This window comes from Lissotriton helveticus, chromosome 10, assembly GCF_964261635.1.
Source record: "Lissotriton helveticus chromosome 10, aLisHel1.1, whole genome shotgun sequence".
Taxonomy (NCBI): Eukaryota; Metazoa; Chordata; class Amphibia; order Caudata; family Salamandridae; genus Lissotriton; species Lissotriton helveticus.
Window position 1 is genome coordinate 471806822 of NC_136071.1, and position 27495 is coordinate 471834316.

The 27495-nt window shown below is 43.1% G+C and overlaps 1 protein-coding gene across 14 annotated transcripts in view; it reads right to left on the minus strand.

The window, feature by feature from the left end:
* Positions 1-27495, minus strand: part of RBFOX1 (RNA binding fox-1 homolog 1) — an 836688-nt gene that overhangs the window by 212214 nt on the left and 596979 nt on the right. For all 14 annotated transcript variants that reach the window (XR_013601626.1, XM_078662952.1, XM_078662959.1 and 11 more), the window contains exon 8: positions 14783-14839. Coding sequence is in view for 13 of the 14 variants with exons in the window: in XM_078662952.1 (XP_078519078.1) it covers positions 14783-14839 (57 nt within the window). In the remaining variant the exon portion in view is untranslated. The remainder of the gene's footprint in view (positions 1-14782; positions 14840-27495) is intronic.

The following is a 27495-nucleotide window of genomic DNA, read 5'->3' on the forward strand; positions in this document are numbered from 1 at the left end:
CCAGAAGGAGAACGTGACCTGGACCGACGCCTCTTGTGATGATGCCTGGATCGTGATGAAGATCCGCGGCCACTCCTCGATCTGTCCCGTCTCCCCGAGCGAGACCTCGACCTCTTGGGCCTCGGACGCTCCTTCGGCCTCCCAGGGTCAGGAGCTCCAGGCTTCTTAGGAGTCTTCTTCGGAGGCGTCGGGAACTTAGGCATCGACACCTCCCTCGGTGGGATCGGGGGTGGAGGGGCAACCGGACGCGGGTCCCGCGGAGCCGGCTTCGGAGGCGGAGTAGGGGCCTTCGGAGGAGGACCCTTCGGCACAGCAGGCCGCGGAGGAGGCGTAGACGGCTTCATCGGAGTATCCACCCCGGAATGCGCCAGTCCCGGCGAGCCATCACCTCTACCAGAGAGTGGGGAGCCCCCCACAGTCCTGGGCCTGTCCTTAGGACCTACAGACGCTGAAGACCGGTGTCCAGACGACGACCGATGTCCCCTCGACGTCGAACGGTCCTTCGGCGTCGACCGAATCACACTCCTCGACGTCGAACCGTGTCTACGTCTCGACGTCGACCCCGACCAGATCGACGAGCCACGAAACCTCGACGACGGGCGATGGTGCCTCGACGGCGACCTCGACCTCTTCGCCGGTCTCGACGTCGACTTCCTGGATCGCTTCGACGGCGACCCTTTGGATCTCCTCGACGTCGACCTCTCCGACCTTCTCGACGTCGATCTTCTCGACCGTCTCGACGTCGGCCTTTCGGAATGCTTCGACGTCGACCTCTTCGGCGCCGGAGATGCCTTTTGTCTCGACGGCGACCTTGACGACGAGGATCCCCTCGACGACGATGTCCTCGACGGCGAACGGCGGTGTCGCCTCGACGGCGAGCGCCGACGCCGGGCCCTCCGATGTCGATCACTCGACGCCGACAGCGACGACGAGGATATCGACACCGGCTTCGACGGCGGCCGGAACACGTTCCTCGACGTCGACGGGCGACGTTTTCTCGACCCAGAGCCCTGGGGAGACCTGGAACTGGCCGTTGACCGTCCCCTCGACGTCGTGGTCAGCGCAACTGACCCAGACGGAGACCTTGGGCGCGGGCTGGTCTTCCTGCCCCTGGGGAGCCCCCCAGAGGCCTCAGCATGGGTAGAAGGAGCCCCTCCTGACCCACCTCGTGCCTTCAGCTTCCTCTCCTCAAGCCCCTGAAGCCTGATCTTCTTCCTCTCCTTCAGGGTCCTTCCAGAGAAGCTTCTGCAGATCCTACACTCCTCAGGGATGTGGGAAGAGGGAAGGCAGAGAATACAGACCTCATGGGAGTCTGTCTTGGCCTTCTTTCTTGAGCACTCAGGGCACTTGTCGAATAATGCAGGCATTATTGGACAAAAAAGAGTGCAGAAACACAGAAAGAAAGTCACCAGAGTACTTTAAAAGTACCAAAAATCGAAATCAGTGTAAAACACCAACAAAAACCCTTGAAAGGGAGAGCTCAATGCTCCAGGGTCCTGCTTGCAGGAGCCGGAAAAAAGAACTGAGGCTAAGTTGGACCTGCTATGCATTCTGGGATACTGAGAGAAGGTTCTGGAAGGTTCTCTTAAAGGCACAGTATCCTAATTAAGCCACATAATGGCAGCCTATGGGGCTTGTCTGTCCAGGTTCTTCTCTCTATCATTCCTGAGGGATTTTGCTGTTAAGCAAGGGAAATCTGTACAGGCTTTGCTGTTTTGTGGATTTTATGGTGGAAATTTCTAGTTGAAGTACTGGACAGTGTAGCCTTTTGGCTGCATTATCTGTCTTTAAATTCTCTCTTAAGTGTCTATGCATTTTCTGCATTTTTTGACACTGTAAGAGATTATTTTTGATTGCTCCGGGGTCCACGCACATGGGCGGGACTATTCACTAGATTATGACTATACACAGAGATCCCCTACTACAGAAGTTATGTAATTACAATAGGGTAATAGCAGGTGTAGGAAAGTCCTCCTTATGTCCTTATCACCCCCAGTTTCTGGTGGTCACTGAGTCTGAAAGTTCCTGGGCTATGCTAACCAGACCCTGGGGCAGTGCTCTATTCTAAAAAAGTAATTGTTATCATTCTAATTGGCCAACAACCTACCTGTTAGTCCCCAGTGTATGATAGGGCATGTAGGTTTAGAGACCCCTGTGGACCTAATGCATTTAGCTGTGCACTGTTGTGGTGTCTGGTGTCAAGTTACTTTTGTATTAGTTTATAATAATTTGTTGTTGTCCCCATATATCCATGCAAGCACGTATCATGTTAATTGTGAATAGGTGTGAGATGCCCTTGGTTTATTCACTCTGTGGTGTCATGTTAAAGCCAGGCCTGCCTTGCAAACTGTTTTTAAAATAAAGCTATGTCCAAATTCGACTTTGGAATTAAAATGATTTCTAAAGTCCAAATCTACCTCTTTATTACTTATAGGTCAACCCTAAGGTCTGCCTATCTGTCCCAAGAGTAGGGTAAATAGTTATAAAAAGCATGGACAATACAAAAGATGCTTCATATGCCCCACAAGGGAAATGGTCAAAGTTATTTTTCCTTTTATAGTGCTATTAGCACCATATGCTAACATGGGAAGGCTTCATTACACCTAGTAAAGTCTAACGTTTGATTGAAGCTAGCTACCAATCTCATTCAAAGTATAAAAATAATGGTTACAATAAATACAACAACTTGCCAAGGTTGGATTTAGTACAAATATTACAGGAAAGTAGTTTTAGAACTTACTATCCTGAAGTTACCTAAAGCAGACCTGTAGCAGCCTATTCTGGTTGGCCAGCCTTTGACAGCCAGAGCCAAGTGACGCATTGGGAGGTGTGAAGAGGTCTCGGACCAAAACATTAATGCCATTTGGAGGGGGGAGGTTTTCTTCCTGATGCAGTCGCTTCCAGAGGTCCACGGAACTCTGACCGAACCTCTTTACTTTTGACAACGCGGTGGATTCACTCCCAACCTGACGCTCAGGAGCTTCATTCCCCTAAATGAAGTGCTAAAGTATTCCAGTCTCTCAGAGCCAGATTGACCACAAATAATCATGTGTCTTTTTTCACAACTAATCATCAAGTCGCAGCAGTCGAATTCATAGGATGCAATCATATTGGGCGTCTCAGCCCAGTGCTTCATTCTTACCATTTGGATAAGTCAACATTAGGTGCTCACACACCTGTTCTGGTGAAGATCTCTATTTCTTGAGATCAAAATGCCGTCAACCCCTTTACAACTAAACTCCTTGTTCATTATATAAAAAGTATCCATAAGGAGTTTTCTTCATGGTGTCATTGTGATGTATGTTTTTTAAGTTTTTCTCACTCACCTCAACATACCTCTTTTCACTTATTTGTGAGCACTGGTTCTATAATCCTCTTGGAATAATGATTTGAATATTGGGCAAGGAATAAACGAATTGCTTAATAATGTTTGCATGTGCCTCTCCTTATACTTGTCTAAAAAAACTGCCTCACACCGTAGGATATAGGACTTGTCCTCTCTGCCTTTTTGTTTTTTGGAAACATTTTTATTGTTTTGACTTAAAGCAAACGTAAATGTTGTCAGGCAAGACTATAATTACACAGTGATTGTTTAGTTACATAGTATTCCTTAGTATAAGATGTAGACACAATATAGGAAGCAACATGACAGTTCCTACATTACTTTGAGCTATTCCCCTATGGTCCCTACCTCAATCCTCGCTACCCTCGTCGTCCGAACTAGTAATGTCCTCTTCCGGCAGTGGGTAGCATATTTCCCCCTAAACACGTTCCAAGGAGTCCAGATCTTGTTCCATTTGCATGGGCTCGCCCTGGCTGTGTAAACTGCGTGCTCGGTAATCATCACCATGTCCATATTTTTACACCACTGTGCCAATATGGGTCGTTCTATCGCGCCCCACTTTTGTGCTATATCTCTCTTTGCTATCATCATGCCTATTATGCCCCACATTAGACCGTGTCTGGATAGATCATTTGGGTCCCATTTATTCAAGATACATTTACATGGTCCTCTCTGCCTTTTAAGAAAATATAACACTATCAGGATCTGCTGGCCTTGAATGAACCATTGTTTTCCTAAACTTCCTGGTGAGGCCAGGCAGGAGGAAGGGACTAAGGAGATAAGCTGACTTCAAAAGCCGGAGAACTGATGTCACAGGGACCAGGCCAATCCCCACTTCCTTGATCCCCAGCCAGATGAGAGTGCCTCTAGCTAAATTAGGAGAAGGACTGGTAGGGGAGAACAGTGAGTAGTTAGGTACACCTTTGGGTTGGGTTACACAGACATACACACCAAGGAGTTTTTCTCCATTTTTGATTTCTGTGAAAACAATGCATTCTGAGTCAAAAATATGCCACACTTTGTGGGAAGTAGTCATAGCAGAGGAAGGCACCTTTACCCCTAGTGCTTGGGATGCCCTCCCCTTGAATAGACCTCCATATCTGAGGAACCTGTAGACTCGACTCCAAGAAAAAGATTAAGTCTGAAAGTAAACTTTTGACAAGGACCTAGCCCTCAACCTATCTGAACCACATTCCATCGCAGTTGACCTAAAACGTTGACTTTGTCCCAGTCCATTGCGGCCAGATAGCCGTGAATGGAGCGTTAAGCTTTTTGTCACTAGAATGCCCTGATTTTTTATTTATTCTTCAAAAAATCATATCTCTGGTTCCCTACATGTTTTTTTTTGCTCTTTAGGTGTCATTGTAAAGATAAAAATGTTCTCTGTTGTTATAGATTGTTATTGATTTTTTATTGTGTTGTGTATTTTACTTATTTACTGCTTTGGTGAAATAAAATGCTTTACACATACCTTTCACTTAAGTTAAGCCAGACTGTTTATTTGACACGCTACCAAAGGCTGGGCATGGATTTATTTGTTAAGTCTTGAATGGACTTAATAGTGATTGTGGCAATATTACTAGCTGATGGTGAATGTCCGCAGTTACTAAAAATCCACTTTCCAACAGCAGGGAAATGCAATTATTACAGCAGGATGTGCTGCCAAATTTGGAACTGTGAAACCAAGTTTGAGTCCCGGGGTTGGCTCAACCTCCTGTGAATCTGGTCAAATCAGATTTATAATTTGGCAGTTGGGCTGTCCTCCACCAGACCTATGGAGTAGACTTCTCTTTTCCTTTGGTGGAGGTTCCGTCAACCAACTTTAGAAATGTCTGTCAGGCCAGCGGACATTTTAATCATTGTCAGGAACCAAGTCAAGGTGGTTCCTGCCAATGTATTGTAACTTTGCCATATAGCTCTTTCAAACATGGCACATCGCTGGAGATTGCCTGCTGTTTGTGAGGTAGCTAGCTTTGGTTGAGCACAAATTGCCTCAGAAGTCATTTAACCTAACCAGTTGGTTTATTGAGTTGGTAGGGGTACAGACTATCAAGTTAATGATGCCTTTCCTAACTATTACTTTAACTATTTTCATTGAAATTGGTTGACTTTCTCTAAATACTTTTTATTGCTCATTACTTTTAATGTTATCATTACTTTATATCCCATTTTTCTTTGGATTTGAGGAACCTTACAAGAGTATATAAAAGATGAACATTACAATGGTTAATTGAATTGAGTATTGAAAGGTGGTTACTTAGTTCCTTTATTGCTCTATAACAAGACAGAGAAAACATTACAGTGGTAGAGCCAATCTGGCTGATGTCTCTAGTGAATGAAACATAGTGTTACATGAGTTCTGGGCCACTGGGGGTCCTCGAGAACAACTTATCGCATCTTAAGTCAGCATTTATGGGCAGAGTTAGTCACAAGTAAGACATGGAACTAATTATAATTACTATTGGATGCATTTACCTATATCTGCCAGCTACTTGCAACATGTGACTGACTGGACCATTGTATGGCTGTTCTTTGTGGGCCTGTCTCTTATACAACCCTCACAAGTGATCCTGGCATGTAGGAGTCATGGGTGAGCCCAGCATGTAACAGACTCTGCTCTAGACCTACCAACTTATTGGCATTTGCAAGGGAGAGATCCACCATGAATGATTCCACCCGAGCTCAGGAGGCCTTCCAAAAGTAGCCCATATGGCCTAGACATTTCTTACCTCTACCCTATCCACTTTATAATACAGCGTTTGCCTTGCAGAGCTATTTAATGGAAGTTAAATGGGGATACAAAATGCTTAACAGCATATATTTTACTTGGATTATACATTGGGAAAATTTACAGTTCAGCACAGATACATTTGAACATCTGATTTATGCATATAAACGAACTTTAATACTAGGATAAATGCATTTCAATACCCCGCGGAAAATGATTGGGCTATTTGTGTTTCCCTGAGCTGTGTAGCTGTAGCAATACACATCATGCTTCACAAAGGGGAATTCTGATTTCCACATTTCCAGTAGAAAGGATTTGATAAGGGAATCTCCTGTTTAAGTTGTGTTGCTAACTCAGAAAAAGCTTCAGATTTTCGAAGTATATTGGATTTCCAAAGTTATTGAGCAAGTTCTGAGGGATCTGTCACTTAAAATAGCCTCGCAGAAGACAATGTAACACTCATTGACAAAACCAATACATGTTGCTTTCGTATAGCAAAAAGCATTTTGCTCAAATATCAGTCCAACACACAGTAAAGGTATCACATTGTTATCAACAGTGTAGGACAGGCATAGGATATATATCAGCACAGCAAGCATAACTTGCACAAACAGTAAGTGCAACATAGCGGGCATCAAAGGAAGCTCCACTCAAACACACAGAAACTGTATTGGAATAGCAGTAGGGCTGGTTTTCCTGACACAGGAAAGTTTTGCCACATAGCCAAATCTAAAAATGTCCACGATGTAAAGGGTTGGTAATATCACAGAGCGTAGAAGTACAGGCTTCTGTCTTCACTGAAGTAACAGCTGTAGCATCGGTAACAGAATTAAAAGCTTTTAGCAGTATAACATAAGGAACGGCCACAAACACGCATATATACACACTCACGCACACATATTCGCACACAAACACACACACTAAAGCATCACATGCAGTAACTGCATGTATGCTACTAAAACTTAAAGGGCCCCACCCTGGAATTCTAGAAGTGACTAAATTATATTTTTAAATATTGTTTTATGCAAGCATATATTATATTGCCTTTGTGAAAAACAAGGTACATTTTAGGTGAACAAGGTCTATGAAACACACATCACTTTGGAATCGAGGGCAATAACTTTGGATAGCGTTGGAATAGAATCAACTTGAATTTGCTTTTCTTTTTCTGGACGCTGTCACCAGTCGATCAGCCATCTGGGAGATAACGATTAATTAAAACGTTGATATAATGTTTATTTTCTCTTAGCTCAATGACATTGACACAAGCATTAACTTAATTGATCAAACATAGTTTCTCACTACCAGAAACGGTAGCTACTGTTTTGGTCTGCAGCCTTCATCTAATAAGCATATGGTAAGTCACCCATATTACTCAAAATAAAGACAGCAATTAGAAACTGCAAGGATAAGCCATGAGCCATGACTGGCTGCATGAGTGAAACCATGAGTAAACAAGTTCATCAATGATGAGTTATGCAATGATGACATAGCGAGCTCTTAGATTAAAGAATATATCCAATTAGTGAAGAGGAACTTTCTGTCAGACTGACTGACTTGCCTTTATCACTGCTTGGTTTTAATAAATAGGGGCATGATTTGTGATGGATTGTATGCTTTTTTCAATTGCATTGGTTGCTGTTCTATTTGTACAAGGGAAAGCCATCGAAGGCAGTGATTTTTTAGTTCTGGAGAGCTGACATGGTGTTTTACACTCTGCAAAACTAGTGATGCCTTGCACGAATTATATAATATGCACAGTGATATATATATATATATATATATATACATATATATATATATATATTTGCAGTTACATATAGCACAAACTCGACCCTAAGGTATTGGAGCACTGTGCTATACTGATGCAGTATCAAAAATTTGAAAGTAAAGAACACAACACAATAACATCCCCAAGGCAATTTAGGAAAACAGAGACCAACTTAATGAGAACAAAGATGCCAGAATCATTTAAAAAGATTAAAAGAAATTAGAGGTAAGAATATTTAAAGGGTTAGGACAAAACGTGCCAATAAAAAGTACTTCCCCCAAAAAACAATAGACTACTGTTGACAGGGACTTAGGTGAAATTTCATGCTAACTGCCATTGAAAGGAAATCAAATACACCAAGTTCCTAGTCAAAATGTTAAATTTGGGAATATAAATCCCATTATATCCTACTGAATATAGCAACTTAGCATTTAAAACTATTTGCCAAGCCTTAAAGACCCCTTTTATTACATATAAGTCACCCCTAAGGTAGGCCCAGGTAGCCATAAGGGGAGGGTGCCATGTAAGTGAAAGTTAGGACATGTACTGGTATATTTTGTATGTCCTGGTAGTGACAAACACCCTGATTAGTTTTTCACTACTGTGAGGCTTACTCCTCTCATAGGCTAGCATCGGAAATTTGATAATACACTTTTAAGCCATAATTCCTGATCAGAGAAGAGTAGCTTTTTCATGTTTCATGCGATTAGAATGGTAATAACAAATCCTCTTTACTGGTGAAGTTGGATTTAACATTACTGTTTTAGAAATGCCACTAAATGCTTATAGCTCTGTGTGCTTTGCAGCCTGTCTCAATACTCGTCAGAGTTGGGTGAAAGCTACACTTTGTGCATTCCCACTAGAGACCCACAAGCACAGGAAGGTGAGACTCATCTGTTTTCTGAGCACTCATCTGCATTCATATGCATCTTGGTGGGTCTTCCAAGGCAGCAAGGAATGGGAGGGGCTGAAACTTACACTTTAATAGATAGTGTCCAGTCACACACAAAGCACTTATTTACCCCCCACAGATAGCCTGGCAGGCAGGACTGGGTTGAAAGGGATCCTTGTGTACTTCAGAGAGCTGCTTTGATGTAAGCCCTACATAGAAGGCACTTTTGGGTATAAGTACTAGGCCTTTGACCCCCTAAAATTAGACACTACTGCACTTGTAACCAAACTCTGCCAGAGAAACTGCTGTGCTGCGTAAAGGACTCAATATGACTGCTTTTCTGGAAGGATTTCTTTTCTTCTTTTTTGCCCTGCTTCCTGCTGCTCTCTGGCTATGTTGAAGGAGAGCTGGACTCTGCCTTCTTTCCAAGTAATTTCCACTGGCTTTCTTCCTGTTGATGAAGTCCCAGGGTCTTCAACAGTTCACTGTTTTACTACTGCTGTGGTAATCAGCAATCTGTGAGTCCGTCAGCTGCACTTTGACAAGAAGACAAACATACATGATCACAAGCTTGTGCTGTTAAATAGCAAGTTATTTGCTTGGGGAAAAATATGCCAGGTTATCCTGACAACAGGAGGGTTGTCAGTGTCAATACATCAGTGCAGTCTGCCCACGAGAACAGAACCACCACTGTGCGCTGACATCGGCAGCTCCGTGATGAGATCCTAATTGTGTAATTACCACACCTGTGTTCCCTTCTGGCAGTGGGCTGCCGAGCCTGCCTCAAGTATCATCCAGCATGGCCCATTGCCACCCAGCCTTCTAGCTGGGGAGATCCAGTGATACAGACCCCAATGCTTCAGAAGAGGGTATTGTAAATCCACGAGACCCATGAGGTCTCCGCACCTGACTGGTGTGATATATCTCGGGCAGCTGGGTTTTGACTCACATACCGGTCTCAAAAGACTTGCTGTAAACTCATTAATTAATGACTGTGGAAGCACCACTTATTCTGCTCCTACGTTAAGAGAGTCCATTTGCCTCTCACTAGCATTACCGTAAGGGCTCTAATAGAAGGAAACGTATTTTTGAGCACAGTGTTTACTTGATGCCTTCAATGTCATAACTTGAAAAGTATACATTGGATTTTTGTCATTTTGGTCTTTTGTTCAGAGTATAAGAATCTATATTTCTAAACCTGTGTGGAGTCTTTTTGTGGTGTATTCATTGTGTCACTGTGTGTGAGTTGCACAAATACTTTACAACTTGCCTATTTTGGTAAGCCTGCCTGCTCTGTGCCAAACTACGAGAGGATGAACACAGGTTATCTTAGTTGTGTATCTAGCTTACCGAGACTAAAGTGGTGGGTTCTGCCTGGCCTGAGTATAAACCTCACCCAACCAGAAACCCCATTTCTGACACATTTGTACTATGTTTAAGGAAAGAGCACAAGCACCTTACCACTCGTTACCAGTGGTAAAGTGCACAGAATCCTTAAAATCATCAAAAACAAAGTCAGCAAAGTTGAATGCAAAAAGCTATGGGGAAAACTATCGCCAAGGATACCAGGTCTAACATGGTCCCTGGATGCCAGCAAAATGTAGTAGTCCTTCCATTCTTCAAAGAGTCCTTTTCTTCCAGCAGGAGTTGTTTTCAAATGGGGCCTTCTTCTTCAGATGGTTCTTTCCAGGTCCAGGAATATTCTGAGGAGGTTGTGGTGTTAGATTTATCCTGCACACTAGCCAGTGACTGGAATATTGTAGCACCCAATCCTATTTCCTCTACACCCTCCACCCCCTTCTGCAGCACATTCTCTTGACCTTATTGTAGAATTGGCCTTAAACACATATTTCATGGTGCTAGCAACATGCTGCCACAAGGCAGACCTGTTTTCAGTCCCCAATATGATACACTTTCCTGTTTAACCACGGCACGAATTCTGCCGCAGTGCAGGGGTTTAAAAGAGTGGGCGGGCCGCGTCGGCTAACGGAAGTGTGCAGCACTACCGAGGTAGTGCTTGCGATGGCCGTTGGCCGATGCGCGCAGCGAAGGGGTTAGATGAGCTCTCTTACCGCTTGACTGGGCAAAACAAATGCTCTCTCCTTCTGTGACTGGAGCTGACTGTCTTACAGGGTGCTAGAAATAAATAGGAGATCCTCTTCTTGGGGTCCCCAAGTCAAAAAGGGTAGTGCTAAAGCTGGTGTTTGTCCTGCAAACAGTTCCTTGTCCATTCTAAGATGGATACTCCCTGCTGGTCAGCAGATAAAACCCATATTTTGGGCTCGGAGGCACCCTATTGTCATTTGAACTAGAGTGGTTAACTCCCTCACCCAAGGATGTGTTTTCCAGCACTGAAGTTGTGATCAGTGACAGGACTGAGTTTAATCCAATTCTGTCTCAGGCATCCTAAAGCACATTTCAAGAAATTTACTTTTAACTTATACTATCAAAAATGTGATTTCACCATTAAATCAGATTCTCAAAATTAAAATAACTTTGAAATATTTTTCTAGCATTTCCCCAAGTGGCGAAGGAAATAAAGATTTTAATCCAGAGACATTAGACTGCTCTCTTCTTCCTGACACTCCCAACCAAATGAATCTGACAAAAAATGAACTGTTTCCGCTTCGTCAAATGTTCGTCAAATGTTCATGTTATTCTTGGTACATATCTGCTATTTCTATTTCCCTTCTCCCTCCAACTTTGTTTATCCTTTAATCTTCAACCCTTTCATTCTGTTCATATATATTTTCTTGATGTTTACTGTTAGCATATTTTCCAATATGTAAGTTCTGTGTTTTGCTATGCAGTGCTCTAATGCTGCTTGAAACAAAGAAAAATAACATAAATAAATAAATACATATTTTATGTAAGAAATTGGGGTTTTGGATGAGGAGTGTGAAGACCCTACTGAAGCAATCACCACAATCCATGCCAGGATGGCCTACAAAGGTCTCTAGATTACCCTGCACTTAACCCTCTGGTATCTTGGCACAAAGCAGTCAAGTATAACTCAGAGGCAATGTGTAAAGTATGTATGCAGCCCTCAAACAGTAATGAAGTGAATACACAACACTAGAAAAGTCCCAAACCAATTTAGGAAAATAAAGGAGGGTTTAATACATAAATGACACAAAAATAAATTAAATCCAATGACTAGAACCAGAGTTATGAATTGTTAATGTTGTAAGTGTAAAAAAGCACCTAAAAGACCAAAGCTCCAAACCTGGGTATCTGGTTGCATGAGACTGGGGCAAAGTCAAAAGTTAAGGCCAATCGTGATGGAGTGTGATTTGGCTACACGAGGTGGACTGGGCCCAGTCTTGGATTACCTTTGGACTTTTTCTAATCAAAGTTCCTGATAAAGTAAAGTTCACTGGAGCATGGTAGCTGGCAGTGTCCGAGGAGGAGGTGCCACCGTCGAGGAGTAGCTGGACAGAGTGCTGATGTACATGTTTACCTTTTTTGGAATTCAAAAGCCTCCGGTGGGATGAAACTGCAGGCTTTAGCTGTCGAGGGTGCCATGAGGCCAAATATCTTTGGTAAGAAGTTTTGATGAACAGGATTTGCTGCTGCAGAAAAGAAAGTAGGAGAAGCTACAGCAAAGTAAAGCCTACTAATGATGCACCATGGGCAGATCAGCTGTCAGGTAGGTCCAGGTCCTCTGCCAGTTCTTCTGGCCCTTTTCTGCTGGATTTTCTTCGAAGTCTCAAGTTTTAGGATTAGGTTGAAACAGCACCTTTAACACCATTTCCAAGGGTGAGGCAACTGGGTGGACCCACTTGGAGGGTAAGACTCATTCATGGTAGAGGTCAGGTGCAGGGTTCAACATTTCTGGAACTTGGTATGTCCCTGTAGATCAACATAGAGGCTAGCCAACTAGCCCTTGGAGTCACTCTGGTGATCCTGCGTTCAAGAAGCAGGTTGAGTCCTCTTTCAGTACCCATAAGCCGGGCCGTCCTTCTGGCAGCAGGGCTGCAGTACTCATAAATCTTTCAGAGCTCAAGGAGTGTACTGAAGAGCTGGTTCAGGAGGTCAAATATTTATACCTAGTGCCAACCTTTGAAGTGGGGTTGATATCCTGGTTCTGGAAGGATCTTCCATTCCCCTGCCAAGGCTCCAAGTAGTCTGAGGTGACAATAGACTGGTGTACTCCAAACTCTGCCTGTTCCTTATCCTGGTGGGACTCGGTGTCCCAGGGTACTTCGCTGCCTGTCACAGCTGCTGAAAGTGGGAGCTGCTGACAACACACTCATATTGCTGCTTCCCGCCCCTACGGTGCAGGACGCCAAACTCTGTCTGCTCCATACCCTTTTGGGACCCCGCTGTCCCAGGGTACTTTGCTGCCTGTCACAGTTACTGCAAGGGGGAGGCACCAACAATGTGCTCACAGTCTGTCTCTACCCCCACGGGATTCCAATCTCTGCCTTGTCCTTACCCAGGTGGGACTCGCTGTCCCAGGGTACTTCACTGAGTGTAATACCTTCTGCAAGGGGGAGGTGCTGACATGGGGCTTTTAGCTCTGCAAGGAGGAGTTGCCTTCCAACAACAACAACATCTTAATGACAAATGCATAATGTTCCAGTTCTCAATTGAAACGTTCAAGGAGTAGAACTTTTTTACTTTTTTTTGCACTCCCACACTATAACTAGTGGTTGGAAAATTACTTTAAATGGGCTTTTCAGCAGGGACCAGTTATTTTTCTGTTTTCAGCAGGTTCCCTTTTATTTCTGAATTCTTTTACCTAACTCCCTAATTGCGGCTCTCATAATGCAGTGTGCCAAAGTAGAAGATCTGGGAATCCTGCAATAAATTGGATAAGAGAAGGCAAACTCCTGACCGTGGTGTGACAGGAGCACAACTATTTCATATAGAAAGAGAAGGGCAAGAGTTTCACTTCATCTAATGAGCAAATCTTTAACATCAAAAATGGAAATGGAAGATACAACTGAATGCTGAAAAATAATGTCAACCTGTTCATGGTCCTGAGTACCCTGAATTTGTGGGTTTGAAAAGTGGTGACACTTTCAAAATTAGAAAGTTGGTTGAAAATGGCACTACAGGCTCCAATGGCAGACCTTGGGGCACGCTTTTAAAAGCTCATGGATGCTGCAGGCCCACTAGTAGCATTTAATTTACAGGCCCTGGGGACATAAAGTACAACTTCAATAGGGACTTACAAGTAAATGTATTGTGCTAATCAGGGGTACGCCAATTTTACCGTGTTTATGGGAGAACGCGCAATCACTTTAGCACTAGTTAGCAATGATAAAGTGCACAGAGTCCTGAGGCCAACAAGACAAAATTCAGAAAACAGGAATGGTGAAGGCAAAAGGTTTGGGGGGAGGCCACAACAGAAATGGCAGGTCTAACATATGAATAATAAATTCCAGACATGCGGGCTGGCAAGGAGTATTCTGTGGATACTTTATGAATATATAAATGAAGGCTTTTCTTATCTGGCCAAGTAACATTTCCTTGCTATGTGTCACTGTGGTGCACTTAAACTTCTGCCTAGCCGGTGCACAGTGATGCTCCCGGCTGAAATACATTTTTGTTATATATGTGGGTGGTGTAAATACACACTACAGCCCAAAATAAGACTTATCTTTCAATGCCATAGGTGCCCTTTAGGCACCACTTAAAATGGACTAATAGTGAAGTTAAATAGTTTAGCATTGAGTTTTCTTAACTTCTATGTGTTTTGTATAACAAAAAGAAGGAAAAATGTGTTAGCACAATTTTAAGATCAGATAAAAAAAAAATGCAAAAAACAAATAGTAATAATGCCCGTAAGGTAGTTCTATAATTTTCAATCTGCTCTTATGGTAGTTAAAAACATTACACGAGACATAATTTATTGTTTAGGGAACAATATTTCATAGTGCATTATGGACAGCACATTAAAAGCAAACATTTAAAGAATCAAGCACTACCAAGGAAATAAATTGGTATCAATTTTGTGTAAACAAATCTAAACAATTGCTTTCAAGTGGTGCATTTCTTTTTTGTTTTGGTAAACTTTTACAATACAGAAATCATAATTACCTCCTTTCTGTTGCATTCTTAGTGTTGTCCAGTCACTGCAAAAGATCAGTCCTGGGTCTGTAAAAGAAAGTAGGCAGAAAAAGGTAAGGAAAACATTATGTTTGCATGGGCTACAAGGAGATTTTTGCTGGATCAGTATACTTCTCCTGAGGTTACAAAAATACATTTCAGCATGCTTTGATAAGGTATGTTCTCTTTATTTGTCACAAAGAAAACACATACTAAGTTAAGGTTTCATCTATGCAGCAATTATACATTAAAATTGTCCAGCGAAGAGCACATTTGTTGTCCATTGTAGAATTATGAGGACAGGGTCCATTTTTCAGGATATCAACAAACATTAACTTTCCTTGAAGTTAATTTGTTTTGAGCTGAACTGCTTTGTCTACAGGTATGCTAAAAAGAAAACTGGTATGAATTCAGCGTTCACTAACTTAAATTGGACAACTCTGGAATATATGTTCGATTTTCACCTCTTGTAGGTCATAAATACTGAACTAATCTCACTTCTAAAAATGTTTCCTGAAGGTGTGTAATGAAGGCACTAAAAGGTGGTCTCTGCATCAGACAGAATGATTCAATACTCATAGACCCCCCCCACAATAGCTGAACCATAAACCCATTGCAACCCTCACAGATCACTTGTGGTTCTATGGAGGGATGGGCGGAACTCGCAGAGTTTCACTCTGTGAAATTATGTGTAGTTACTTTAAAACTTTGCGAGATTCCACAGAACTCCACAAATGGGCGAAAATCTGCATGTTGCGCTGCAAGTTGGCACGAGCAGTGAAAGCAGAGCTGAAATATCTGCACGAAAAGCACCATGAGGTATGCAAGAGCATGTGGTCTTTCGAGTTGATTTTGCTGCCGTGCACGTAGAAAATCTAATTGAGCGACAGCAAATATACTGGAGATGCAGCCCTCTTTCTCAATAACCGCCCTCATTAGAAAATGTGCTAGGGTGAGTCAAATCTCACTTGCACTTGCATTTCTGGAGCCTCATGGAAAACAATTCTGCCACGTGGCGAATAGCAGAATTTGTCCGGAACTTCTCATTACAAGAGTAATGAAGAGTCACCAAATTCCGCAAGTAGAATGAAACATTCCTCTCCCTCCTTGTTCTATGCAATGGCTTTTTTCACCCTGCTATTCATTGGCCAGATTTGTTTGTTTCAGGTGAAGTGACCTGATATTAAGAAAAATGGGAAAGGTGATGTAGAAATGCAGTACCTGAGACATCTCTGAATATTTAGAAAACCAACTAAAATTGTTTCCTCAACAGCACTTACACAAGCACAGCACAGCACTCTTCTCTGGTGCTCATATTGGCATATGTATTGCATTTGGCTGTTAACTAGATTTGGTAATAACATTGCTGCACACCAATGCAACTTGATCCAGCCTCTGAATAGAACAAGGGGTAGTAACAGTGTTACCACTAATTTCGCTACATTTATTTAACTTGGTATCACAGTCGGCCTATAAAGTTGCACTGACAGCAGAAATGTGAAGTTATCTCATTACTGATATATTTCAATGTCACCCTGTGAAACACAGCATCATAGGCTAGCCTGCCTACCAGTATCTTTTGACATAGGTCAGTACACAAACGCACTTTACTTTATATTCAGTTTTTCAGTCCTTTAGTTCTGTGGTGTTTCTAAGAGGTGTGAGAGCATATGCATTTTTTAAGTGATATATGCTACCTCCCCGAGATCAGATGTCCCCACCTTAGAAGCACCAAGCCAGTTCTGATGTTTTGTAGGTAATATACTACCAATTAAAAATCGGCCCCAATCATAGGTTCTTTTTTTGCATCAGAAAACTGTCCTGATTTATTTTGTGTATATGAACACTCTCAACAAAAATATACATATTGTTGTAATACAAAGTCCATTAGCCGAGGTGTAAGTTCTAAAGATGGTTTATTTAAGCTTAGTTACAAGGTAAGTTCCAATTAAGTAGGTAAGTAAGTAGATGATGGTAGATACCCCCACCAGGAGCAGCCTCCCTGCTGCTCAGCCTCCACACTCCAACTGACACTCAGCACATCACCAGGCACCCATGCATTCTATGACCTCACCAAGTATTCAGCATTCCATGTATCACCAAGCACTCTATCACTCATCCTGGCTGAGCAGTAGGGAGGATGTAGCTAAGGAAAAGGAATGGCAACAGTTAAGTCACAACACATCATATCCATTAATATCTGAGACAACACCACATATAGTTCTGCCACACAACCACTAAAAAGAGAAATAATTCTCTTTTTGGTCTAATTTCAGTTATACAATGTACAGTAACCACAGACTGTTAATGCTTGCATCACAAGCACTCTAAAAGTATTGTCTAAACCAACATAGGGCCTAATTATAACTTTGGTGGTCCGGGGAATGCCGTTGCCGTTTGGCGGGCTAACTGTCCACTACCCTGGCAGTCCGACCACTGGATTTAGAAGCTGGCGGGTTGACCACCGCAAGACAGTCTCCAGACCGCAGCCACCATCAAGATCACAAGTTCTGCAGTGGCGGTAGAGAAAGCCTCAGTCTATGGAGGTGGTGCCAACATGGGCACTGCTGTTGGAATTATGACCTGCCTATCCACCAACACTTGTGATTGTGGCAACACCATCATAAAAAGCTTGGTGGAAAGGTAGGTAAAGTGCCACACAAGAGTGCCCCTGGCCATATAGGTCCATGTTGAGCGTGGCCGGGGCTCATGTTGTAGCCCCCATGTCAGTCATGTCGGTGTGAACCATTTGCCACGCACAACATGGTGCATTAAAAGAGTGCCCATGACTTGCTGGTGGCACAGCAGTGCAGCTAACACTGTCTTCAGGCCCTCGCCTAGAGCCGAGGAATGCCACCAGCCCCAAAGCTGTAATGCGGTGGTCAGGATGCCACCGGCTTGGCAGCATTCTCCTGACTGCTACCGCTGCAGGCTAGTGGTCTTCCCACCAAAGTCGTAATTAGCCCCATAGTTATGTCTCACCTTGGACTATGTTATATAAACAGCCTAAGGATGCTAATGAGCATTAGGGCGCTCTTTTGCTCCATATTTTATACTGTCAGTGTATTCTGTTTTGCTTCCTTTCAATACTTACTGGCAGGGTTGTCTTGCGGCTTCAAAGATTATTGTTTGTCTTTGTGTATACAGACAAAATCTAAAATTGAGTTTTGCTGCAGCACAACAGTGCTCTATATAGGCAAATTGAAAAACACTGTTTAGTGCTACTGCAAAATGGCCCGGACCTCTCAAACAAATGGTTCAAAATAGATTCTCTTTAATATATGTTATATGGTAATAAATCCTCTTTTAACAGAACTAGTTATTTATTTTCCACTTTAAACAAAAATACATCATAAAAGCAGGAATATACCCAGAAAGGATTTAAATTAAAGCAAATTTAAATTGTGCAGTGGGTCGTGAATATTTAAATCTACTACCTTTGTTTTTACGTTTTGATTGTTGAAAACATATTTTGGCTACCCCAGATACTAAGTATAATGATATTCAGATTTTAGAGTTAGAATTTGTCTATACACGGCTAGAAATCTGCACTGGGCACTCATCACTTCCATCCAACTTAATAGGAGGAAATTTGGTAATTGACCCAAATTAAGAAGTCCATGGAAGGGAGAAGGGTGAGAATAGAGGAGAGGGAATAAAACAGTCCCAAAACGTCTAGTCAATGATCAACCATCTATCTTCCATGGATTACTGCTCTGTGATTCACATCAGTGGCAGACTTTAACTAAAATCTACAGGAGTGTAAAACTGAGCTATATTTTCAGGGTAAATGAGAAAAGACTGTATTTACCACCCTGTGTTTCCAAATAGGATAAGCACGCGCAAACACAGAGATACATGAGAGCTGTAAACTGCATATTAAAGTTTTACTGCTTTAGGAGAAATCAAAGAGTGGCAGATGCAAAAACCAACAGGGGGGCAGATTCTGCATCGAAGCCATAAAAATATACAGCCGCTTTAATGGGCAATTATTCTTTGCATTTGCGTGTTGGATGAAATTTGCATGAGAGCGCCATATGCCTGCGGAAAGGTGTGCCATCAACATGGATATATGAGCCCGTTGCCTCCCTGCCATCTCCGGTTTCCTACCAATGCCCCGTTCCCTTGCCACCACACACTCGTCTGTCTTCTACCCTACGCCTTCGTAATGTGAAGCACAGAATGCGTCGAGTTTTGAATGAATCAGTCGGAGCCATGTTGTCTCTGAGACATAGTAACAGTTTGAAGGAATGCAGTGAGAGCAAGGGGAGGCTAAACCAGGCTTGCAATTAATTCCAGGGCTTGTGAAGGATCCCTGTTGGGAAACTTCTTCAGAGTTCCTGGGCAATGTATTAGAAACAAAGGCATTTTAGGTGACACGCTGAGGGGGGATAAATGAAATCATTTGTATCCCAGTGATTCGTAATTTCTGGAGCGGTGAGCGGCGGGCTGCAGATGTTCAGCCGCAGATAGGTTGACAGCGTTTAAAGCAGTGTTCCAGGATGCCCACTCGGCACGTTCACTTCATGAACTGTGCCACTCCAGTTGGCATCAAGCCTTCACAAAACTTTTGGCAATGTAGCTGGTAACAAATGATCTAGCATTTGACCCTAAACAGAAGGCTGTAAAAAGACTGCTTGCAAATAACAAGGACCTCTGTAAAAGGGGCAATTTGCCTGACTATGGCGGAGAATTTGCCTGACTATGTGGAGAAGTGTGAAGTGAGAAGTGTGGCTCAATGGTTAGAGCAGGCAGACCTTGATGCAGAGCTCTGGCCAGGGACCAGGGTTCGATTCCCGCCTCGGTGGGTCTCCGGCTCATTAATTCCCCTGATTGGATATTCTCCCTCAGTGCCTGTTCTGATCATGGGTCCCACGCTGCAACTCTGGGCAATAGCTTGCTTAGTCTCCACAACGGCCCCAAAAGCGCTGGGATGCCTGGCTGCACCTGGGGGTGCCCAGGAGTGGACATTTCCCAGGAAAGCCAGGAAGGGTTCCTAAGCGGTATACGGACAGCGCCGGGACACCTCCGGTGGAGGTAGCTGTGCGCTTTACAAATTCCGACATTTACATTTTATTTATGGCAACCAGTTGGTCAAATGTCCAGCAATTCCAGTGCCAACAACCACATGCTTCTAGCTGCTTTCACGCCGAACCTTGCATCCAAAAAGGCCCCCTCGTACCAGAAGAATTAAAGCAATACCACTAAAGGCACACTATGTCATTTAATATGAGTGAGTGGGATCCAATAGAAATTGCTAGGTTGTATGTGCAAACAGCCTGTGTTTAAAAATGCAAGACATTTTGCACATATTAGAAGAATGTTAAGGTTTACTGCTCTCTTTATGTGATCTTTGTGCATGTTTCATCCTTTAACTAGATTTTCCCTTAAGCAATTCAATGTACCCAGGAGTATGTCTAGGCAATGTTTGTTTTAGTTTTCTTGGTGTACTCAGTTCAATGTTTTGCTATTATTTTCGGTCCATTTCCTTCACTACTGAGATACATGTGTTTCCTTTGTCTGCAGGTTTCCTTTCTTGTGTTTTCCAGACTTTGTGGTCAAGGCAAATTTCACTTACTTGCAAAATTAGGTCTTAGCCTAATGATTATAAGACATGTAAACCAGAGAGATGTGATTTCGGGGACTTTGTTCAATATTGTTAATTGTGAATTTAACCTTATTTTATTTCAACACTAAATATCTTCATAAATCATGCACATACATAGAAGCAAAAGTAGCTAATTGACTTATTTCCATTTTTCTTACAGGACGTTGCCCTTTCTCTGCAGCACTGATATTGGTTTAGATTTCTAGATTTTTCAACAACAGCTCATCTGCAGTATTTAAAGTAGCTCTTACTTAATTTTCGTTTCTTTTAATGACTGCAGATTGGCATTTGAGTTTTACTTATTTCGCTAAATGGGTGCTGGTGGTAGCATTTTTATTATTACTTTTTATTGGTTGATTAAAGTACATTTAAGGTTCAACATTAGCAACATCCAGAGTTGTGTTTCCTTTTGTATCCAATTAGCATGTTAGCGAGCATGAATCTTTTTTCCAATTCTGTTCTCTTCTGTGAAGGTCTGTGCGGGCTCCAACAAATGACACAGGTGTGCATCATGATTGGGATTTTGATGTTCTTCTAAGTACAGTACAATTTCTCAGTGAGTTAACGCTTCCCCTACTGTATTCTCCAGGGACATCCCGCCCTCTTTCCTCTTCACCTTGCTCATCTATGTGGTTTCTGTGGTAAGCGTTTGGAGAGGCAGGGCACCAGGACCAGGAACATGTTGAGAGGGGTGGTGGTTCCAAGGCATAGTACAACCTTTACTCCCCACACCACAAGTCTGAAGAAATGAGGAACAGTCTGCTCTCCCACACATCCTGCCCTTGCCATTTCCATGATTGCTAACCGCCCTTCATTGATCTTCATAGTACTGTACCCTCAAACTATCAGATGGCATGTTTATAAGTGTTCACAAATAAAAATCATTTATCAGGACTGGCTCCTCTATTTTAGTGAGGAGCATTGCCCCACAAAGAAAAGCCCCAGGTCAGAGCTGAAAAAAATTGTAATACAATTTCTATTTTTACCAATTAATTTTTCTGGCTACCAACCCATCCTGAGCTGAGTGTCAGGAACGGGTGAGGTCATTGCCACTGAGAGGCAGCCGGGTGCTGTGATCTTAAGTTTAAAATGTGCATGTCTCTATAGGAGGCCATCTTGCGACGGACAGCCAGACATGCTCTTGTAAGTGCTGGGAGAGGTACTCCCTCAAATCCTGGTGCTTCTCTGATGCTGGAACCAGCATGTGAGCAGCACCAGGATTGGTTAGGGAAGTTGGCTGGGTCCCACATTGGAGCCTGCCTCGAAGAGAGAAGACTAATCGAGGAGGATGTTGCATCGTGCAGGAAGTGTTTTTTTTTAATGTTGCCACCCACCCCGCTACTCTCGGTACATGCCAGATGCCACTGCCTTTTATATTATTCCTAGAAAGTTTCAAGAAAGTTGAAACCTGGAAAATCATGTCTCTCTAGAACATACAATAGCAACCCCAATAAGTCAGCTTTGAGACCTATTGGTTTGTGAATGGTTTGTAGCCATGCTGTACAGCATACCTGATGGCTGTAGGAAAAAAACGCCTATGATGAGGCTAGTTGCTTCATTCTGTAGGCACGTGTCTATATAATGATACAACCGTTTTTTTTTGCTGATCTGAGTTATATCCGCAATTAAAAAGAAGAAATGTGTGAAAGTGTTTTTTTTAAGTGCAGGTAGGGGGCTCAACACAGAGGCAGGTGCAGGTGAGGGAAGAGCAACACAGAGGGCACAGGTGGGTGATGCAGCACAGGAGGTGGGAAGGGCAAGCAGCAAGCAATACAGGAGGGTGTAAGAGGAAAGGAACACGGAGGGAGGGGTATGAATGTAATAGACAGTAGGGCGGGGAGGAGAAGCAACGGGCAAGAGAGCAATGAAGAGCAAGCATAGAGAAGCACATAAGAGAGAAAGCAATGGGGAAAGACACAAGAGCTAGCACAACATGCAGAGGGTGGGGAAAAGTAACGGTGAGCAACATGCAGTGCAGGGGAGGGAAGTTCATAAAGGAGAAAATTGGAAAACACATGTACTTTTCTGGAATGCTTTACCGTGAAAATAATTGAGCTTAAAAAGCAAGGAATGGGTCCCTGTAAGCAGGCAATCAAGAGATAGTACTAGGGAGGGAAAAAACACAAAATCGACAAGCTGAGGCATAAACGAAGGGCAGGCAAATGAGCGTGACAGGAAAGCCAACCAATGGTAAGAAATGAATGGCCTCAAGTCCCTGTAGGTTCTTGGTAAACCCACAATATGTCTTATGCGCTGTCTGGTCGATCTAACAGTGATAAACCTTTTAAGAAGTCTGCATGGGAAGCATCATTTCGCTACATATATGTTATATAGCTGTTCCTTATTTATTTCACTCACCTTTAAACAACAGTGGTCACATCCAAATAAAACATGTCATGTAGCTCATTGGAATGTACCACTAATTTCAGTGGTGGGCGCTTGTGAGTCCAACGCTTATATTTTTGAAACCGTAGTTCCCTTTGTAAACGCCCTGAGCAGTACCAACTCTTCATTGTAAATGACTTCGATATCTTGGGCTTCTGTTGTCTATTGTGCCTCTTCCGAGGCCGTGTGCAGTCTCTGTTCCACCATTAGGCAGCTTGAGTAAAGGGCTCTGAACACACAAACAGGTACGTTTGTGCTCCTGACAACACACCAATAAAATCTACAACTAACACAGAGATTGCGTTTCTTAGTAAAAACACACTCCGCTAAAAATGTCCAACTTTTTTTTTTAAATCATCACGAAATGGACACTTGGATTGGCCACGCATTTCTTCATAAAAAATGGGTTACAAAATCGGGGCCTGTAGACCTGGCTGTCTTTTTGATTGTGTGAGGTGTACTTTGCTGATGATTCTAGCATTCTATGTCTGGAAACACGCAGTTGGTATAATTAAAACAATTATTCCCTTCAAACACACAAAAGCGTATACAAATGTTGCTGGGTGTTGCTTAAGGAAAGATAAATCCGCATTTCGGATTTACATGTCTGAGACGGTCTTGGAGAGGCATTCTCATTTCAAATGCATTGAAAAGGAAAACAAAAATGTCTAATTAATATACAAGTCTAATCGCCACCCTCCACACGTAAGAGCCATTTTTCACTGTTCCCTTTCTCCGTGTAATCTCAAAACTGACATAACAGAAACTCAACGGCCTATAAATCTGCGCTCGTTTCTTCCTTTAATATTCATATTCTGGTGAAATACAGCAGCTTGTTGCGCCAGCCTATTACAACATGCAAACACGTGGATAAAAATATTGTGAAAGGCAAGATGCGTTTCTCCGCCACACTGCTCGCCATTTATTTCGCAGAAGACAATAAACGCCTTCCAGATCGTCCCTCAGCCTGCTGCACACTAGGCGATTAGTGATTAATTACCTCGCTGCAAATTGACATGGCACAAGAAAATTGACATAGCCCTGATTAATTAACTTTTTATGCAAGATAGTTACTTACAAAACATTGCGCGCAGTAATTGAATCCCTTCGCACAAAGGCACGCTGCAAAGGTTTCAGTCGAACACAGATTACTCTAAAGTTGCCACATTCAGCAACTGAGAAAGATCTACATCAAGCAGTGGCGCCCTGCTTGCTATCAATGTCCTAACTACATTGTGAATTGGAAAATCTGAGCGATTTGTGAATTTTAAAGTTCAGTGGCCCTGATTACAAAGTATTCTCACACAAAAGAGGGGAGAGGGTCTAAATATGATTCTACCACCCAGAACCCCCTACGTTACTCTGATATACACACAAGAGGGGTGGAGAAGACAAATTAATACACACATTCAACACGAGCGTACAAGCATTGGGACACTCATGAGTGATAAAAAACTGTCCTCACTCACACACACTGCGTGTGACATGCTTCATCATCGGGTCTGCTGCGGCGTATTGGGGAAGGGCACAAGTCGTTGTGTTCTTTGGGACTCCTCCCTTCATGTGCCAGGTCAAGTGATTGGTTTCAATAAACTCGTGTAGTCACCGTGTTGGCGAAATTCCCTCCACATAGCCTAATATTGATGGGCAAGAGTGACCTATACCCTTTCTAACACCTAAATAAGGTAAGGGGGTATCATTTCAGACTGGGACAGTAAGACGTCCTGAAGAAAACCAAGGTGACCCAGCATTTAAGGGCTAATAGAGGTCGAAACATATTGACTAAAGCAGTAAAGGAGGGGTGCTAGGGGGTCCTAATAATCTACCTTAGCACTACCATCCATTTTCTTTTTAATCCTGACCTTGGAATCTACTAATAAAGTTCTATATGGTATCCAGGAGCCAGTTTTAATCATTACCTACTGCATTTTGTTTGTCTACCACTGTACTCGGTCTGTACTTGTTTGTTTGTAGTCCGTGGACACTGTTGTTACTTTTAGTTGTGTGTTGCACTGTGTCCCTGTGTTTCTTTGTCCCCCCCTCCCTATGCTCCGCCCGGAGTGTGGCTACGCCCGGGCGTCGCAGCATGAAGCATGTCACACACAGTGTGTGTGAGTGAGGGCAGTTTTTTATCACTCATGAGTGTCCCAATGCTTGTACGCTCGTGTTGAATGTGTGTATTCGTTTGTCTTCTCCACCCCTCTTGTGTGTATACCTGATTACAAAGTGCCACAGAATGGGTGGTAGTATTTACTGCACTCGGTACACATCTGTGGTGAGGTATTTAAATGTTGCCTTAAATATCTTCTATTACGGCTTTTCCTAAGAAAATGGGAAGTGCATGTCGATCACATGCTTTTTTGACAAAATCAGCATGTTTCGGTGTTTACCGGCCATTTCTACCCTGTTTAATTCTGCATGTCTGCTGAAAGTTTTCTGGGGGAAAAAATGCTTGGGGTGCAGTAATGACCACAATAGCCAAAATTGATCAGGAGGAGTTACAACAAATATCAGAATCAAACAAAGTACTTCTAATTGAGAAGTAAATGGGACTTTTACCATTAAAGTCCACAGAGCGTGGCTCCCTTGCAGCCCTTTATCAAATAATTTTACACCACAATTCAGATAAAGGCAGAAGCGGTGGGAGGGGACAGCAAATCGGGTAATAGCATGGTTTAGCACGATTAAAAACATGCATACTATGACCCCTCCCAGACACCACAGATCTAACACCTTGTCATCATGAATGTCAGCAGCTCCTATTTGCTGTTCAACGTATATAGGAATGGCAAGAAGTGATAAACAAAGGAAACAGATATACAAGAGGTGTGTTAATATTTAGTTTGTGTTGCTGCCTTTATGACCTGTGGAGAACTAGGGCAGAGGAAGATGTAGAAGGGCAAGCCAGTGTTAGCTCCTGCAATCCCTGACAATCCCTTGCTTAAGGAAGCCCATGCACTATCTTAGACTTGTCCTCTTGGTATGCCAGGACTGCAACACCATGTGGGACACACTAAAAGCGACAGTCAGAGGGACACTTATTGACATGATGGCAATACGGAACAAGTAAACTAGAGTACACCTAGACCAATTAGAATCAGACATCGAAAGCCTAGAGGAGACCCACATCAGAGATATAAGGAATACTAAAGCACTAAAGGAACTTGCAGAAAAAAAATAAGAATACAACAAAATCCTAAGCGAAAGAGCAGGACTGTGGATTAACAAATACAAATAGATCAACCTTTGTGAGGCCAACAAGGCAGGGAAAGCCTTAGCGTCATACCTGAAAAACAAACAGAGACAACACACCCTATCATCCATCACTGACTCACACAACAACACGCACACTCAACACAAAGATATCCTTGGCATGTTCTGCGAGTTCTACCATGAACTCTATAGTAGAGACGAGACACTAGACCAGGACGGGGTCACAGAATACCTAAACAGATTAAACCTCCCTAAGTTATCAAACGAGGAGGCACTGAAACTTGGTAGAGAGATAAGTGCGACTGAAATTGACATGGCAATTAACTCACTTAAGGATAACAAGGCCCCGGGCCCGGACGGCTATACAGCCTTCTACAAAAGCTTTAGGACACAACTACTCCCAACTATGAGAAAGGTCTTCAACCACAGCGAAGGGGTGGGTAGAGTGTCGAACTCCATGTCGGAAGCAAACATAATAGTTATCCCCAAGGAAGGCAAGGACACGCAACGCCCCCAGAATTACAGACCCATATCTCTTATCAACTTAGACTGCAAAATCTACGCCAAAATCCTATCCTCAAGGCTCAACTCGCTACTTCCCCAACTGATAAGTAACTCACAGGTAGGCTTCCTAAAAACACGCATATCGCATGACAATACAAGACTCCTCTGCCACGTCCTCGAACAGTCAACCAAATCCAACAAACCTGCAGTGGCAATCACTCTAGACGCAGAGAAAGCCTTCGACAGAGTGTCTTGGCACTTCCTAGAACAGTGTATGAAGACATACAACCTGGGAGATAACTCCATGCGGAAAGTGATGGCACTATAAGCAAACCCCAAGGCGCAACTAGCTATCAACAGGGGGTCTCAGAACAATTCACCCTACAACACAGGACAAGACAGGGCTGCCCCGGTCCCCTGCACTATTCTTGCTGGCCCTAGAACCCCATATCACTGACATTCTAGTAAATAGAGAAATGGCGGGGTGTCACTATCAATGAGACCACAGCCAAACTAGCCACTTACGCGGACGGCATCCTCATAGTCACAGAAGACCCCATAACCTCCATCCCAGCCCTCATGGAATCCATCGGTTAATACTCAACCCACTCAGGATACAAGCTCAACAGAGACAAATCGGAGTGTATGCCACTCAATATACACACCACCAGAGAGGTGCTTGACAACTCAGGACTCGTCTGGCAACCCGGCTTCATCAAATACCCAGGGATCCAATTCGGCAAAAACTTCAAAACCACACTAGACCAAAATGAAAAAGTAACTCTAGGAAAAATAAAAAAGCTTTTGGAGGCCTGGTCCCCCAAATTTATATAATGGTGGGGGAGAGTAGACACAATCAAGATGATGATCACTCCGGTGATCAACTACCTGACGGGAATGCTCCCACTTACACTAACCAACGACTACCTCCGTAAAATGGACACATTATTAAACAAGTTCCTTTGGCAAGACAAAAAAACGAGAATAGCCCTGA